The sequence below is a fragment of the Aphelocoma coerulescens genome (assembly GCF_041296385.1).
Source record: "Aphelocoma coerulescens isolate FSJ_1873_10779 chromosome Z unlocalized genomic scaffold, UR_Acoe_1.0 ChrZ, whole genome shotgun sequence".
Taxonomy (NCBI): Eukaryota; Metazoa; Chordata; class Aves; order Passeriformes; family Corvidae; genus Aphelocoma; species Aphelocoma coerulescens.
The window spans coordinates 12,075,052-12,093,551 of NW_027184085.1; the positions used below are offsets into that span (position 1 = coordinate 12,075,052).

An 18,500-nucleotide genomic window follows, 5' to 3' on the forward strand; every position below is an offset into this window, starting at 1 on the left:
CTTCGTCTCATCCGTTGGTAGCTATTGCCCCCCCCCCCCCTCTTTTTCTTCCTCCCTACTTTGTCTCTCTCTCTCTCTCCCTTTCTCTCTTCTATTGCATTACTGTGTTGTGGGCACTTAATAAAGGTGCACTGTTTTGATTTAAACTGAAATTTCTTGTGTCCTTTTTACACTCTGAGATCTATAAACGAACCATCACGACCCCCGCTTGCATTAGCGGATCGTGACATTAAACTGGCGTCACGGACAGGATCTGACAGACAGAAGGGGTTGCAAGGTTGTGTGTAGTCTGTAATAGGGGAAGGACGTTTCACTCCAGCCGCACCTAGCCCGACACCCCAAAAGGGGTGAGCGGTGTCTAGAAAGCAAGGGGGGTGACTCGAATTTCCCGCAAACTGCACACGCCTGGGTGAAAAGCACCCCATACTCAGTTGAGGGCTCTGTCTTCAGATTTTTTGCAAAGGATCTCTTAGTGTAAAAGGAGGAACTGTGTTTTTTGGTGTGTGCATGAATTTGGACTGCTTGGTGTAGTGAAGAGACAACCATAAGTAACTTAAGGAGTACCTCCCAAGCAGATTTGGTCTCTTCACCCACCCAGGGAAGTGAAGGGAGACACAGCGAAGCTGTGTGTGTGTCGCAGTGTGTAATTAACTTTACCTCCTTGTGGTGGTTTTGATCCTGTCATAAAATGACTGAAAACCCCAGTGCAAAAGTTAAAGCTGCGTTTTATGCTCTGCTAGCAAAACATAATGCCCGGCCCTCTCCGGGAGGGGAAGAATGGGCTCAAAATAACTGGTTTAATTTAGATTATGTGACTGATAGAGTATATTCTTTACAACATGAGACTAGATTTAAATTTGGCCGAAATAAAACCATAATCTGCTCTGTTTTAGGGGCATGCCTTGCGGCAGCCATAGATCATCGCTCAAAGCGATGTACTGAAGAGAAAGCGATCATAGATTCCCTTCAAAGCCTAGTGGAAATTTTACAAAAACAATTAGATGAAGAAAAAAATAAAAATCACTTGCTAGAGGCTGCTTTAAAAGAGGAATATTTTAGAAATTCGAAAAATGCTGACTCACCAAAAGAGACAGAGGAAAAGGAAACTCCTCACATTGACCAAATATACCCCCAAAAAGAACTAATACTAGTAAAAAATTGTGGAGAAAACTGCTGCCCTCGTGTGAGACCTCTGATTAAAACTGAATATAATTATATCAATGATGAAGATTTTGAACCGCATATCACCACTAAACAAATACCATACAGTGCTGTTGAATTAGCTAGATTAAAAAAGGAGTATGGGCGGCTTCCCCACGAATCTGAGACAGAATATGTCTTCCGAGTGTCTCTCACCGGAGGAGACCAAATTCAATTAACTGAACAGGAGGCCAGTGGATACTGGGGACATGGAGTTTTCTTGACAACAGGAGACAAACGTGGCACGTGGTCCCTGACTCAGCGTGCAGCCTTCTGGGCCGGGGGACTCAATCCTTTAGAAAGGGGAGACCCTTTAGCTATAATTGGTACCCCCGAGCAACTCCTAGAAAGTGTCCACAAAGCTGCCTGTTTGCAAATGATCCATGAAAGAAAATTAACTCCTGGATATGAATCCCCCATGCAATTACCTGTTAAACCTGCACTGATGACCCCTTTAATTCGAGGCCTTCCAGAATCACTCAAACCTACAGCAATTGCCCTTCAAAAAACCATAGCGGCTGTAGGTCCCGTAGAAAGGCTAGATAGATTCCTTGGAAACCCAAGCGACCAAACTGGATCTACCGATCCTGGGTTTACTCCCTATTCAACCCCCTCTCAGCCGCCAGGTTCACAATCGAATTCACCTGCGGGTGATCGCAAAGTTTGGACATGGAGTGAAGTTGCAAAAGATCTGATTGATTACAGTAGAAAATATGGACCTATAAAAATTCCAGAAGAAAAATTAGACAAAACAAAAGGTGTCAGGTACATTCGAGCTCCTCATGGCGAAAAGCCAGAGAATGTAAAACAGATCTCTAACCGTCAGCATTGGTGGTTATTAGGCATCAAAAAGGGGGTCCCCAGAGATGTGATGGATGGCTTACCCCTTGATAAATTGAGTAAGGTAGTGTCTAACTGGCACTGCCGAAAACCCGTTCTACCAAATCCATCAGTTCAACCCAGTGCACCCCTCCTCCCTCAGAATCTGGGCAGTGAGTCAGACCAACCACTCCCTCAAAGTCTGTGCAGTGAGCCAAAACAACCTCTCCCTCAAAACCAGGGAAACTAGACCCTCCGTCTCTTGTCAGTGAGCGAAGAGATGGAGCATGGGTATACCTGAGAAGGCTCACTAAAAATAAAAAGGGAGATATAATGATCACAGCTATTACAGGCCCTAAACGGGCACCTGTAACTTTTCTAATTGACACTGGGGCACAAATTTCTGCGCTGACAAAGAAAGATGCCCAGAGATGTGGAATTGTCCCAACAAAGAACCGATATTGTGTTTTAAATGCCTTAGGAACGACAGAATCTATGAATGTAGCCCTAGTTAAGCTCATTTTACCTGGGGAAGAAAATCAACTCTCTATTAATATGGTGATTGGAGATATCCCAACCAATCTATTAGGGATGAATGCCCTCGTTGGGAGGCAGTGGGAGGACTCAGAGGGTCTCCTGTGGTCTTTTGGCACACCACGTTTTAACATCAGACTGCTCGAAGCCGCACCCTCCCTACCATTCAGCAAAGTAACTAATGTGAAACAATACCCCCTCCCCCTGGGTGCCAAAGAGGGCATCAAGCCAGTGATACAGGAGCTGCGAGAACAAGGAGTAATAGTTAATACTCATTCTCCTTTCAATTCTCCGGTGTGGCCAGTGCGAAAGCCTAATGGGAAGTGGAGGCTGACAATTGATTTTCGCAGGCTAAATGCCAACACAGACCCTCTCACAGCAGCTGTCCCAAATCTAGCAGAATTGATAACACTAATTCAAGAAAAAGCTCATTCAATTATGGCAACTATAGATGTCAAAGACATGTTTTTTATGATACCTTTACAGCCAGAAGACATGGACCGTTTTGCTTTCACATGGGAAGGACAGCAATACACTTTCACTAGGCTTCCCCAAGGGTACAAACATTCCCCCACCCTGGCTCATCACGCTTTAGCCCAGGAGTTAGAAAAAATACCCAAAGCTGACAATGTGACTGTTTATCAATACATTGATGATATCCTTGTGGGAGGAGATGAAATAGAAGAAGTGAGAGATACCCAACAAAGAATAATCTCCCACTTAGAAAGCCTTGATTTGCAAATTCCCTCAGAAAAAATCCAAAATCCTTCACATGAAGTGAAATTTTTGGGAATTTGGTGGAAAGGAGGTATGACATGTATCCCACCTGATACCCTAACCTCTTTAGATCAGATTAAAATGCCTGAATCCAAAAAAGATCTCCAACATGCTTTAGGATTATTAGTGTTCTGGAGAAAACACATCCCAGATTTTTCCATAATTGCCAGACCTCTTTATAACTTGTTAAGAAAAGGGATAAAATGGGAATGGAGTGCTTCTCAAGAAGAAGCATTGCAATTGTTGATTTTTGAAGCAACAGCTCACCAAGCCCTGGGCCCTATTCACCCTACAGATCCTTTCCAGGTGGAATGGGGATTTGCCTCTTCAGGGCTGTCAGTACACATATGGCAGCGGGGTCCTGGGGGTCCAACGAGGCCTGTAGGTTTTTACTCTCGTGGCTTTAAAGATGCTGAAAAAAGGTACACTACCTGGGAAAAAGGATTATTTGTGGTTAGCTTAGCTCTCATAGAAGTGGAGAAGATTGCACGACAACAACCAATTGTTTTGAGAGGCCCTTTCAAAGTTATTAAGGCAGTCTCTACTGGGACCCCCCCACCTGACGGGGTGGCCCAGAGGGCCTCAGTAAGGAAGTGGTATGCTCAGATTGAACATTATTGTAGCATCTTCTCAGTAACTGAAGGAGCTGTAAAAAATCTGGCAATCCAAGAGACTGAAAACTTGAGTAGCAGTCAGGACAAACCTGCCTCAGCCATCAAAGTAGCCCCTCCTTTTTCCCCCGAACAGTCAGCAAATTCTTGGTTTACAGATGCTTCTGCCAAGCGAGAAGGAAAGGTGTGGAAATACAAGGCTGTAGCCCTGCACACCTCCTCAGGTGAACGAATTATCACAGAGGGGGAAGGCAGCGCCCAAGTTGGCGAGCTGATAGCTGTTTGGAGTGTTTTCCAACATGAGGCACAGAATACTTCTCCTGTCTGTATCTACACCGATTCCTATGCTGTGTTTAAGGGATGTACTGAGTGGCTTCCTTTTTGGCAGCAAAATGACTGGGAAGTTAACAGAATCCCAGTATGGCAAAAGGAAAAGTGGCAAGAAATTCTAAATATTGCAAGTCAAGGGAATTTTGCCGTGGGGTGGGTAGCCTCTCACCAGACAGATGGAAATGCAGCAGGAGAGTGGAACAATAAAGCTGATGAATTAGCAAGACTAAGTCCTTTGAAAAAGGATCAGATTACAGAAGACTGGGAGCACTTATTAGAATGGTTGCATGTAAAAAGACAACACACAGGTGCAAAAGATTTGTACAAAGAAGCCCTTGCTCGTGGGTGGCCTGTTACCAGAGAAATGTGTAAAACATGCATATCAGCTTGTGAACAATGCCGCAGACGGCTGGAAAGACACCCTTTGGAAGATGACCCTCTGCATTTAAGAAAGGGTAAAGGCTTATGGGATGCGTGGCAAGTAGATTATATTGGCCCCTTTAAAAAGTCAGGAGGTAAACACTTTGTACTGGTAGGAGTAGAGATTATATCTGGGTTAGTCCAGGCCGATGCCTTTAAAAGAGCTACAGGAGATAACACTGTCAAAGCATTGCAGGGATGGTTTGGAACTTTCCCAAAACCACAAGAAATTCAATCTGACAATGGGTCTCACTTTACTGCCAAAGTTGTACAGGACTGGGCAAAAAGTGAAGGCATTAAATGGACTTTTCACACCCCTTACTACCCTCAAGCTAACGGCATTGTAGAAAGGACCAATGGTCTCCTGAAACGACTTCTGAAACCACAGGAGGGAAACTGGGATGTTCGGCTATGGGAAGCTGTGAAAGGTGTGAATGATAGATGGGGGGTAAACGGGTGTCCTAAAATCACTGCCTTTTGCCCAACAGCTCCAAGTATAATTCCTTCATTACAGGGACCTAATGATCCTAAGAATCCTGCACACTACCCTGGACAACCTGTTTTGGTAGACCTCCCTACTGTAGGAGAAGTACCATTAGTGCTGAAAAGCCCTCTAAATAAATATGCATGGGTAGCCTCTGATGCCCTAGGGAGAGAGCATCGGATACATACACGCTGGATAATTCCATCATTCTAATTTTTTTTCTGCCTTTAGTGGCAGACTCTGTTTGTGTTTGCTTTTCACAGAAGAACTCCGAGGGACATAAAAGACCACATAAACCATGATAAAACTGGTGATACTTTTCTGCATCCTACCACAACACCACGGCCAAAAAGCAGCTGAGTGGCCATGGTCTAGTACTACCATTAGGTACACTAGTGCTCTAAGATCCCATCCTAGAGATCGTCGCCCAAACCCAGACACTGCAGTACTGCACGACTCTAAGGTATACCATTCAAATGAATGGGGATGGGACTCAAAAGATTGGACTACAACCCTAAATGGAACAATTGGTGAGAAAATTGAGGTAAGATGCAGAAAAGTAGAAGGACCTTTCTCCGGGAAAGCTTCCACCATTACAATCACCGGGAATTTTCTAAAACCAAATGGGAAAAGTGACCTGCACCCCAACATTACGGCCGAACTCTGCCCTACAACAGAGTGGGCGTGTAACACACAAACCCTCTTCATCCTGTGTTGTCGTCAGAAGAATGTCGGTAACTACAGCCTAGACCCCAGTACCAACAATGTCCAAATCACGAAGCTTTGCAAAAATGAACCAACTGACTGCTGGTATAACTTTACTCTAACTAAATCAGCCTATGTAACATGCAATTGGCAAAATAACCAGACAGATCAGCCAGGTTTGAAAGGTTTAACTTATAAATTCAAAATAAATGCTGTAGCAAAGCCCATACTAAGTGTAGTAATTACGTACCATGGTATAAGTACCTCCCTCGTACTAGATGACAAGAACAACGTTTTTCCTCCCTTTATGGTAACCCAAGGTGATGATGTTTCAATACGATGTAGACTAATTGGTAGATCTTTTACTAAACCTATACACAGTTATAGCATTGGACCTCATGACCGCGTTTTGTTTTGTGAAATTCAAAACCAAGATTGTTGGCTAAACTTAACTGATGTGCAATTTTCCCATAAAGTCATGTGTGGTAAAAACGATACAAAACACTGGGGAAAACTCAATGTCAATGTTGTAATACCTACCACCCAACCACCGGTTATGCTGAGCCCAAGAATTTTTAAAGTTGGACCATATACAATCAGGAAAACAGGCCAACAACAAATACTATTTAATCCAGCATGGTCTCTTAAACAAGTCAAATTGCTCATGCAAAACAATGTCTCAGAAGTTCAGCCAGCTTGTTCACCCTTTCTGCAAACTTCCTTCGAGGGGTGGACAACCTGGTTGCGAAAGCGAAACCCTTCTAAGAAACGAACGCAAAGAGACATAACCGGTGTCATGGGAACAGGATTGGGAATCTTAAATAGTATTGATTCAGAAGTATTAATGAATAAATTAATTGCCACAACTACAGATTTGACTAAAATACAACAACCACTGCAGTCATCCCTATTAGCCTTGGGAAGCCATCAGTGGTTGTTATCAAACATATTACCAAATTGGGAAAAGGTAAATGTGAATGACCACAAATTGATAATTGACGCACTCGATGCTACACAAAATAACATTTCTTTAGCTCTCAGCTGCATCCAGGCTCAATTATGGATGCAGTCAGTTGCTGCCTCAATTATAAGAGAAGGCGAAGAAGGCACTTTTCCTACTGAAATTCGGAAAATAATCTGGGACAGTGCCACTGATTTTGAAAGAGAATTCCAATCCTGGTGGAACTTAGTAAACTTTACCTACGATCCCCTCACAAACACAGCCACAGCCTTTGTACTGACCATACGTAATGCTTCAGTGCATCTGATATTCCCTGTCATTGCATTAGGGCTGAACCATGATGGAGCTGTTCTCTATCCTTTCGAGCATAGAGAATGGGCCCGTCAAATTGGTGAGAAGTGGCAAACCGTTAATTTAGAAACTTGTATTGTCCGAGAACAACAAGGGTTCATCTGTGAAAGTAATGCAATTAGAGCTCAAGACATTTGTTTAGATACAGAACAAAATATCTGTCATTTTGAAATTCATCCTAACGAGACTCCTGAAACAGTGCTTGTCTATATAGGTAATGGATGTGCATGCTTAAGAACTGCTTGTGATGAAGTATTTGTAGAAAATTTAGTAGTAGATACAAAAAATCATTCAAATTTTTGTGTTTGTAACTTTACTAAAATCATAGGATGTGATTTTTCATATTTAGCCCCAGTTACTTCTTATCATCTTTTACAGTCCAATTACACACTGATCCACCAATTATTGCCTACCCCCATTGGGATGAACCTTACTTTGGTAAAGCAATTGTTGCTTCACCAAGATTTAATTGAAATTTTGGAAAAGATCAAGAAAAATGGACAGAAAACCTTAGTAACTGTTCATCACAATGTGAAAGAAATACATCGTGTTCTAGAAAGGGTAAAGAAAGATGTTGAACACAGGTGGTGGGATACTCTTTTTGGGTGGTCACCTACTGCTACAGGTGTCCTGAACAAATTGTGTCATCCCATCATTGTTCTCTTGATTTTGGTTTTGATTGGTTTTGCTTTATCAGCAGTCTTATACATCATGAATTGGAGAATGATGAAACGGCTAACACAGCTTACATCTATAATAGATGTCCACAATTTAGCCAATACCCCATCCGCTGTAGACACACCCAAGGTTATTGACATGAGACAAACTACACGAGTATTAAAATAAGATGTGATAAAAAATTAGAGGTATTTTAATTAAAAAATTATATGTGTATTCTGATTTAAAATTATTCATTTCCTTCTCTTTTGTTTCCTTCTTTTTCTTTTCTTCTCTTTCCCTTCCTCTCTTATGTTCTCTACCCCTTTTCCGGGATATGCTACCAACATTGACGAGTCCTGAAGACTTCACAACGACACTACAAAATCGTGCAGATAGAGCTCTCCTGACGACAATCGTGAGTCACGGGGTGGTGTAAGAGACGGTCCAAAGATCCCTCATCTGCCTCACGATCATCGCCGAGAACAGAGACTGAGCACAGGAGTCCTGGCCCTGCTGAGGTGGGATGTCTGCCGAGTGTTGCCTAGGGGTGTGCCCGCTGGGAACTGGTACGCATTCCTGAGGAAAATTAGTGCAGGTCGCAATGGACTGCGCCGTTCTTGCTGCCCAGGCGGGAAGGACTGCGCCGAAGCGGAAAGGAACGACCTGCCCTGCACACCTGTCCTGCACACCGGTCTTGTGCGTCTGTCCTGTACCTGTTTCCCAAAGCAACAGACTCCACAACAATGGCTGGAAATTTCCCAACCTCTTGGCCAGTTGCCCCTCGCTTCTGAAAAGGACTATAAAGGGACTCTCTGAAATAACCAAGTCGGAGAGATCTCCCCCACGGAAAGAAGACGAATCTATTGGCGGAAGACCACGAGGACTTCGTCTCATCCGTTGGTAGCTATTGCCCCCCCCCCCCCTCTTTTTCTTCCTCCCTACTTTGTCTCTCTCTCTCTCTCCCTTTCTCTCTTCTATTGCATTACTGTGTTGTGGGCACTTAATAAAGGTGCACTGTTTTGATTTAAACTGAAATTTCTTGTGTCCTTTTTACACTCTGAGATCTATAAACGAACCATCACGACCCCCGCTTGCATTAGCGGATCGTGACAACAGGTTAGTAGTTTCCAGGGTTGTTCTTTCTTCTCTTTTTAAAAATGGGTACATTGCCCTTTTTCCAGTTGCCTAGAACATCAACTGACTGCCATAAGCTTTCAAATATCATGGAGAGCAGCTTAGGAACTTCATCAGTCAATACCTTCAGGGATGCATATCATCAGGTCCGATGGACTATGAAGACTTCACTTGTGTCCAGTGGGATACCCAGTCTTCTTTTCATCCCTTCATCTTTTTTCAATCTTCTCCCATGACCAGCATAAAAATAATGTGAGAATATTGTTCATCTTGATGAACTTAAGCCTTGGAACTAAACTCTGAATGAGATGCTGGGTTATACATTCTTTGAATAAAATAGTAATGAAGGACTGAGAAAGAATGAAAAATTATATATTGTAGTAGGGAAGAAATACAAGCTGCAATATCAACACACTATTTAGGGTTTATGAGTGAGAGTCTTCAAAGAACACAGAAGCTAGAAAGAGAAGTTCAAATGAGAATTAAAGAAATCACTGCTAGGCAATACGGCCTGATAATTTAACTCTCCTTTAGTCTCCTTCTTACAACACATTTTATTGTGGGTTCTGGGATCTTAGTATGAATATTGAGGTCTCTAAAAAAACCCAAAGCTGTGAGTGTATCTACAGAAAACTTCATGCCCAATTTGAAAGCAATCTTAGCTTTGCTGACAATTTTTATTAATAATTTTTGGCAACTTCCACATTCTGTTCAATTTTACTTCTCTAATAAAATTAATAACCTGGCATATGGAATGTACACAACTGCTGATCAAACAGCAGCCTTGTTGTTATTATCTGGAGGCTGGGAAAAGATGAGAGAGAGTAAAATTGTGTTTGAAAGGAGCAGTTCGGGGATCATGGAGGGCATAACCAGTCTGTAGTTTCATGTTTACTAATATTTGCTAATTGTAAACAAATAAAGTAAATTCTAGCAGGAAGTACACAACATACTGACACATGTTTATCATCCATAAAAACAATGAATCCTTTTTTCTTCTAATCATAGTATTTCAGATTTTTACTGACTGAAAAAAATCATATTATAAAGTAAACTGTTTACTATAAAATGGCATACATCATACCTTCCATGATTTAAATATTAGTTAAGCTGTGTTCATCCATTTAATATTCCTAACATAATTTCACTGATGTGTGGAAAGGAATAGTAAGTGTTTGCAGTTTTAACTTCCCTTGTCAATCAGGCCAAGGTCAGGGACCTATATACCCACGAAATTAAACAGATGAGGGAGCAAGGGGACGAGAAATATTTACAATTTTAATTCCAAGAAGTGATGAGAGCAATGTTTTTTTTTTCTGAGAAATTTTTGTAATTACTTTGCTTTTGACAGAAGACCAATTTCCTTACTGAAGATAGCGTACAATTTTTGTGAGAGATGGACAAATTGAATATGCTGGCAGACTGTCTGAATTTTGCTTTCTGAAGTGCTTTTGAAGAGAAATGATGGCTTTTTCATTATGGCAATGACATAGAGGGTTTTTTGAGTATGTGTAATTACAGAAATTCAAGGGCTATGGCATTGCAATTATACTTCTATTTATACTGAAAATTCTTCTAATTTGATTTTTTTTCTATTTCTGTCATGATCTAATGTCTTGTTTTGATATTTTCTCCTGCTATCAAACAGACCAAAAATACAACCAAAACTCCTTCTCTGAATGCCCTTTCCTTTGCACTGAATAAAAAAAGAAAATCAAAATAATTTCCAGGAGGCTATAGCCAAAGAGTGCAACATAAAAATAAACTTCATGCTTGAATGTGATGGAAAAGGAGAGTTTCATGCATCAAGAACCAGACTAAAATCTAAGTTGTCTTTCCAAGATATTCTGAGTTTGAAACAACAAAACAGTAACTGTGCAGTTCATCATTACTTCAAATCTGAGGTACTGTCAAGCATGCAAAAGAAGACTAAGAATGAAAACCACTGCAGCATTTAATGCAAATAATCTCACAGTCTCAATTAAAATGGCTTCTACAATACCTAGAAAATTAGAGAAGGTTTAAAGTAGGAAATTAATATTTAAGAAACAAAACAAAAAAATCCTGCAATTTCCTCTAACTTTTTGTACAGCTCTTCTATTATTTAATACTGGAAATACTATTATTTCATAATCTTCTCAGTCTCTTGAAAGTGTAGAACAGTGACTCAAGATATCAGGAAAAGTGTAGAATCATGTATGATCTATTGCATAAGTGCATTTCTTAGCGGATCTCAAAAATAATTTGTCCCTACTACTATGCATGATGAAAATTTCAACCTCCTCCCACAAAACATATATTAGTCCATAAACATTTCATATTCATACCTATGTGGTTCTCCACTTTGACTCTGGAATTCAGATTTGATTGCTTCTCTTTAACTTCTGTATTTCCCTTTTTTCCTAATCTCATAGTGATCAAGTAAAATTTTTTTAGGCATATTCAATTTTAAGACAGTAATGTTATAAAGTTTATAAAAAGTTTATATTGTACTGTTTATAAAGTTATAAAGTTTATATTGTACTGGTGGAAATGAAGGGCAAGTAAAGAAGTTAAGAAATTACTTACTTGTATTGTTTTGCAGATATGTGAGGATTTGGTTGATTAAGAACAGAGTTGCACTTAAACCTCGTATGGTAACTCAAAAAGTACTACCAAAGGTATGAAAATATATACAAAGCACAGTACAAGAAATAAAATGGGGGAACCAAAATGGCTGGGTTTAAATTGCTTTAATAATTTTGTAAACACATAAAAACATGGTGAAAGAAAATAATAAATTAAAAGCTTATTGTGCTCAGTACACAAAACCTCGGAAAAACCGTTCACTGCAACAGAGGAGTACTGTTAAACACTAAAATACCTGAATCAAATCAGATAAATGAGTTCTCAGGATTAATAAGGAAAATAGGATCAGTGTGGATTGGGATTTCTCACCTAAGTAGGAAAGCACAGGATTTTTAAGACTGTAACACTGACAGGGGGACTAGGATGATGACAGTGCCTGTGACATACTATGGGAGACCAAGAAACCTAGGAGCAAGAAGCAAACAAAAATGTAAACCAGGTAAATTACACAGGGGTGCATTGCTGAGGTAAAAATTTACAATATTATAATGGATTATTTCAGTGAATCCAGTCAGTAAACCCACAAGAGGCGAAAAAGGTCCTCAGTTAGCTCTCAGCAAAGGACATGACATCATTTATGTCCAAATTTATATTATTAAGGAACTAATCTGCAACTGTATCCATCATATTCTTTACTTCATGTCCAACGCAAAAAAAAATTTATATATCCACCAATCCAGGGTTTACTTTCAAGAAAAAAATTAAATGAGTGACCTTGTTAAAAAGTATTGACTTGTAAGTGTCATGAAGAGTTTTCAGTGGCACCATGAGAGGCTGTCAGAAAAAAAAAAAGCCAGAAAGAGCTTTCCTTACAGAGAATATATTGGAAAATCTGTTTCAAATGCACATAACAGTACAAGATCTGGAACAGAATAATAAAATGAACTATTGCAAATTGTCAAAACTAAATGAAAAGGACTCAGTAGTGATGAAGGGACATGACTCCAAAGTCACTAAATTATTAGTGTTGATGTGCAACCCATCTTAGTTACAGTGTTTTCCAAAGCACATTGCTAGTGTACATGCCTAGGTTCACCTCCTTTAGCCCTGAACATAAGATAAGCACTAGTTCTCTTTCCTACTCATTTGCAGCCTGACAACATTGTAAATTAGTTCGGTTCACCGTGGGAAAAGCTGCAGAACAGAACAGCCACAGCAATGCAAGATAAGTGAATATTAAATGCCAACTAAGCAGACAATTTATTAAATCAATTTCTGCAGTATCTTAGAAAAATAACAAATCATACACAAAGAAGAAACACTGAATCAATGTTATCCTGAGATGTAGTTCTCTCATTCTCTCACAGCCACTGCTTTTGCTGCTGGTTCAGGCTGACTTAATGGACTCTTTGAACTTAAAGGTTATTTCCAACGAAAATGAGTCCATGAGTCTGTGACTAACACTGTGCCCCTAACTTAACTATTAGAATCAATTCAATAACATTGTATTTTGTTTTGGCATCAATAACAACATTTGACTTGTATCACCTTTCCCTAGATTTCTGAGAGGGACAGTTTAGCAAGTAACTTATACATGTGAAGTAATCCATAGAATGGAACACACGGAATTTAAGAGAGATAAGAAAGATAAAGAATAAAAGAAAATACAAGTATTTTTTCATCGTGGAAAAGAATGGAAAAACTATGATAAATATACTTGGACAAAGAATACAGAATTATTCTTTAAAGAAGCCATCAAGAAGCCACAGTAATAAATAACTAATAATATATTTTCAAAAAGTTATGATTCTACTAAATACAGGTTTTTCATACCTGAGAAAGCCAACTATTCTATATTTAAATATCTTCCAAAAATAGACATACTTTTTGTAAGGTTTTATTTTCTTTTTTAAAACCCAACAGGGTAATTGGCTGCATTGTTTCAAAGTGACTTATGATGATTTTAAGCAGATGAAAATTCAGACTTATAAATTTACACTATCTTCTAATAATACTCCAAGTTAGAAAAAAATGAATGAAAGTCAGTACACAGAAGAAGCAGAACTTAAATACAAATTTTACATTCAGTGATCTTGGTGTATTCATTCTTCCATTAATAGTAGGGGTTTTAATCATATCCTCCCAAGACCCAGAGAGTTGTTAAAAAAGAAGACCACAAACCTGAGGGCTTACTAATTCAATTTCTTCAGAAAAAGTAAAATTCATCATGTATTTAAATAATACTGCATACAAGTTGGTTATATTAGACTCTATGAAAACTTAAAATTATCAGTAAAGACTGCAATTATAAAGGGCAAGCAAATCAGTATGATCAGTAGATGGTTTATGCTTAGGAAAATCCCCAAATCCTAAGGAACAAATTTCATGAGGGCACAGGAACCATTGGAGAGTCCTAAGAACAGGAATCAGTCTTGAATATCTTGATGGGCTGGATGGTTGAACTCAATGAGTTGTAGTCAATGGCTTGATGTCCAAGTAAGGGACACCACCAGCAGCAAGTGGTGTCCCTCAGGGCTCAGTGCTGGGACCAGCACTGTTCAGCATCTTTGCTGGTGACATGGACAGGGGGATTGAGGGCACCCTCACTGATGACACTGAGCTGTGTGGTGTGGTCACCACACTGGAGGGAAGGGATGGCATCCAGAGGGACTGGACATGTACATGACAGTCTTGAAAGGTAGGTCTGTGTGAACCTTGTGAAGTTCAACAAGGTCAGGTGCAAAGTCCTGCACCTGGGTCATGGTGACCCCAAGCACAAGTACAGGCCGGGATGAGAAAGGATTGAGAGCAGACCTAGGGAGAAGGGCTCGGGGCTATAAGTGGATAAGGAGTTCAACATGTCCTAGTGACATGTGTTTGCAAGCCCAGAAACTCAGTTGTGTCCTGGGCTGCATCCAAAGAATGATGTGGCCAGCAGATCAAAGGAAGTGGTTCTCTTCCTCTACTCTGGTCTTGTGAGACTCCACCTGGAGTGGTGCATCCAGCTCTGGGGCCGCCAACATAAGGACACAGACCTGCTGGAGCCAAGCTGAGAGAGTTGGGTATATCCAGCCTGGAGAGGAGTAGGGTCTGGGGAGACCTTAGAGCAGGCTTCCAGTACACAAAATGTGGAAAGATGGAGAAGGACTTTTTACATGGGCATATAGTGACAGGACATGGCAGAGTGTTATTAAACTGACAGAGTTTAAGTTTGTATTACACATTAGGGTGAAATTCTTTACTGGGAGGGTCATGAGGCATTGGAACAGGTTGCCCAGGAAAGCTGTGGATGCCTTGTTCCTGAAGCTGTTCAAGGCCAGACTGGAAGAGACTTTGAGAAATCTGGTCTAGTGAAAAGTGTCCCTGCCCATGACAAGGGGGTTGGAACTAGGTGATATTTAAGGTCCCTTCCAAACCAAACTATTCTATGACTCTGTGATAATAAGGTGGACCAGATGATCATTGTAGGTCCCTTCCAACTGTGCTACTCAATCCAAGAATTGCAGAACTTGAAACACAGTTCTGTTTACATTTTTGATCATGTACTGGCAAATATTCACAGGTCATTAGAGTTCTACCCAATTCCTTTCATGAGGATAGTGTATAGAGATAGCTACTGCAGACATGCCAAGGAAAAGAAAATTTAGAGGGAATTTTTACCTGAAATGAAGTAACCAAAGACATTAACACAGCTGTATGGGAAAGCTGAGTTGAATACTACAGTGAAAAAAATAAAATTGTAGCACTGTAAAACAGATTAGAATATTTATTTTAAAAAATCCTGCCAGACCTGTTTCTGGAGTTGTCAAAATGCCAGTGAATAAATGGGAAATTTAAACAGAACCTTGTTAAGAAAATGTAATGCAGCAGTCATGTACACATGCCAGATTGTATTAAAGGTTTATGTGTGGTTCACATGGTCAGTAAAACAGGAACTTATGTATCTAATACCTGTCGTTCCTGCAGACCCAATACCTGTTATAACCAGTCTAAGTTTCTGCCTTATCCAAAACTGAAGTCTGATATTTGAAAGGAGTTTTAAAGGAAAAAGCGTATGTTTGACTTGCAGAAGTAGGGTAAGTATCACTTTTGTCTAGTACAGTGTAAAATATGCAAGTAATTAGGTTTTTTCTGCTGGGTTCTACTGAAGCTTGTATATTATATTTTTAGAAGATTTAAAAGATACGTAAGTTGAAAATTCTTGGATGAAGTTCCAGGGTGACATTTACCCTGTGCAAAATGAATGTGTCCTGCTAGACAGTGTGGGACCTATAAACTACACCTAATATCATAGGCTAAGGAATTCAATAGGCTTGAAACCCACGATCCTGAACACTTAAGAACATATCAGACACCTGATAAAAGGGACGACTGGATGAAAAGTATCTGCTTGCTTAACTGTGATTCTGGTTGTCCAAACACCATATCGCTCTGTTAAACAGGGTGTTTGTAACCTCAACTCTTAGAAGTTCTATTATCTCAAATGACTACTGAGATAATGGCAGGAAACTCTAGTCCAATCTCCACAAGCACCAGCATATAAGACATGCAAGTTGACTGTATCTGAGCTCTGCTCTATAACTAAGAGAACATACACAGATTTCATTTCCACTTTGAAAATCACATTAGCAAATACAGTTTTCTTGGTACCTACAAACTCAATGCACACTGAAAGAAAAAAACCCAAGTACTTGTACCTATAATGAAAATGAAATCAAATGGATGTACTAAGAAAGAAACCTACTAACAAAAAAATCCCCCTCTTTAATACAAATGCTCTAAGAATAGAATGGAAGACTGTATTATCAGTGTTCATATGGACTACAGAAATCAAAGACATATCTATATTAGCATTACTGATTTCAGTTTAAAAAATACTCTATCAACAAAGAAAAATCACAGGAAATAACAGAAGGAATTCAGACAGGAATTTTAATATAATGTTAAAAATACAAGGAAAGATGTAGGAAAAACAAAACCATACAAAAGAGAAAAAAGACCTGGACTGTGTAACTTGGAAAGGAGATAACAATGTGGGCTTATAAAACAACAAATGATGCAATAAAAATATACTGGGCTTCTATGACTCAGAAACTGTAAATTCCAAAGTGCAGAAAGAAATGCTGAAAGTCAGCATTGCAGCGCTTGTCTTGCTTACTATCAGAGGCTGAACATGGAGCTTTTCAGACATTTCATATCAGAACTCTTACAACTGCTTTCTAACCTATGTATCAGGACATGTAATTAACATCACTCAATATCCCAAAAGTCTCTTTCTTCCCTTTACAGTATACCCAAGGTTCTCACTATGTTCTTGACAGACAATCATATCCTGTCCCTAAAAGTTTGTCCTGAATTTTACCCAATTTCTTTGTTGTACTTGCTCAGGGAATATCCATCAAATACTGACTATTCAGAAGACAGTCAGCTACTTGTGTCACTGTCAATTTGTGGGCCTCTCTGTTTTTTTTTTTCCTTCTATTTGTCATACTGTTCTCCTTTACTCAAGAGAACTAAGAAGTAACTTTCACCATTTCTTCATTTTCTCCATTGCACTCAGCTGAGCAGTCTTTGCATATAAATCAAGCCTCACAAGCAGCAAGAATCTAACATGAAATTTTCTTTATTAAGATGATTATTCTGTAAATGCAATATTCTTGCCTTTTTCTCTGTAGAATGGGTTATGAACTTCAACCACAGGCTGAATATAGGAAAAATGAACAGCTGTGATCCAGTGCAGCCACTTCTGTGTTTTTGTGCCTGAGAGGACTTAAATACATTTTCCTAAGGAAGCAGAACAGTTTTATGTTAGCAACCATGTGCCTCAATATAAATCCTAAGCAACAAGCACTGAAATAATCACCTTCATGGATGCGGGCCTGTTAATACCCTTAAAAAACAGAACTGTTAAGCCAAATGATCCTCTGTGTGTTTTTCTTAGACTGAAGCAGACTGATTATTACTGCTTCTGAAGAATGTAATATCTCTCAGAGATATTTACACTAGCATTTACTCAGGTTTTACCTAAATTGCAGACTCAAAATGGGGACAACAAAGAATGTTAGCAAAGCAGTTGAATTTTTCTTGATTTTCCTATTTTCTGGACTTGATTCTATCATTTCTGAAACATTAAACTGAAGCACCGGTGCTTCAAATAAAAGTAATAGTGGAAAACATGCATGTTTTATATTGTTTTAATAAATAATCTGCAAATGTGCACAACACTTACCAAGAGATCAAAAAGCCCAAGAAGCATTGAGGCTTCCCTAAACTTCCCCTTTTTAAACTGTTTGAAAATGAAATTACAAGGTAGAATGCCACACATTGCTGGCATGTTTTCACAGGTAATTAAGCCAAACGATTTTGATTCTGAAATGAAACACCTTCCCTGTTTACAGAGAGAGGACAGCTGTGAGAGCCCCACTTTGCTTTCCTTCAGTGCAGAGCTATGACTTCACTGTTCTGTACCTCTGCAGCAGCCTCCTTGCTCTCTGAGCTAGGATGTGGACAGGCATGGGAGGAGGCATTTAGCTACTACTCCCTACTTGAATTCATTTGTTGTCTCCTGAAAGATGAAGTGAGCCATAAGGGAGCACCCTTAAGCACTGTCTAGCTTGCATGCTGCTTGTTGGATCACAGTAAGCCTCAAGGCAGCATGATTAACTACTGCTGCTGTCAAACAGTTTGACATTAAGGAGGATATAAAGTCAAACATAGTGATAACAGTCTTATAACTGAAGTTTTGGGTTGATCCTCTCTCTGAGTTTAAACTGGTTATAAATTGAAAATCAATTTCACACACACAAAAACACACCCACAGTGAGTTCTTTGTAAAGAATATCCATAGATGTAAAGTCTACTGCTACCTATTTTTTTATTTGTCTGATTATTTTTGTACACAAAACACATGTAAAATAAATACTAATGGAGCAAATGATAAAGCATA

General features: G+C 39.6%; 2 protein-coding genes across 2 annotated transcripts in view; one reads left to right on the forward strand and one right to left on the reverse strand.

The window, feature by feature from the left end:
• PRLR (prolactin receptor) overlaps nucleotides 1-18,500 on the reverse strand; it is a 162,170-nt gene that overhangs the window by 115,490 nt on the left and 28,180 nt on the right. The gene's annotated exons all lie outside the window — the stretch shown is intronic.
• Nucleotides 35-2,278, forward strand: LOC138103318 (uncharacterized). Its single transcript, XM_069001533.1, has one exon. The coding sequence runs from the start codon at nucleotides 689-691 to the stop codon at nucleotides 2,267-2,269; it is 1,581 nt and encodes a 526-aa protein (XP_068857634.1). The 5' UTR covers nucleotides 35-688; the 3' UTR covers nucleotides 2,270-2,278.

Excerpts from the sequence above, each read along its gene's own strand:
- LOC138103318 (XM_069001533.1), top strand. The coding sequence starts at position 689 with ATGACTGAAAACCCCAGTGCAAAAGTTAAAGCTGCGTTTTATGCTCTG.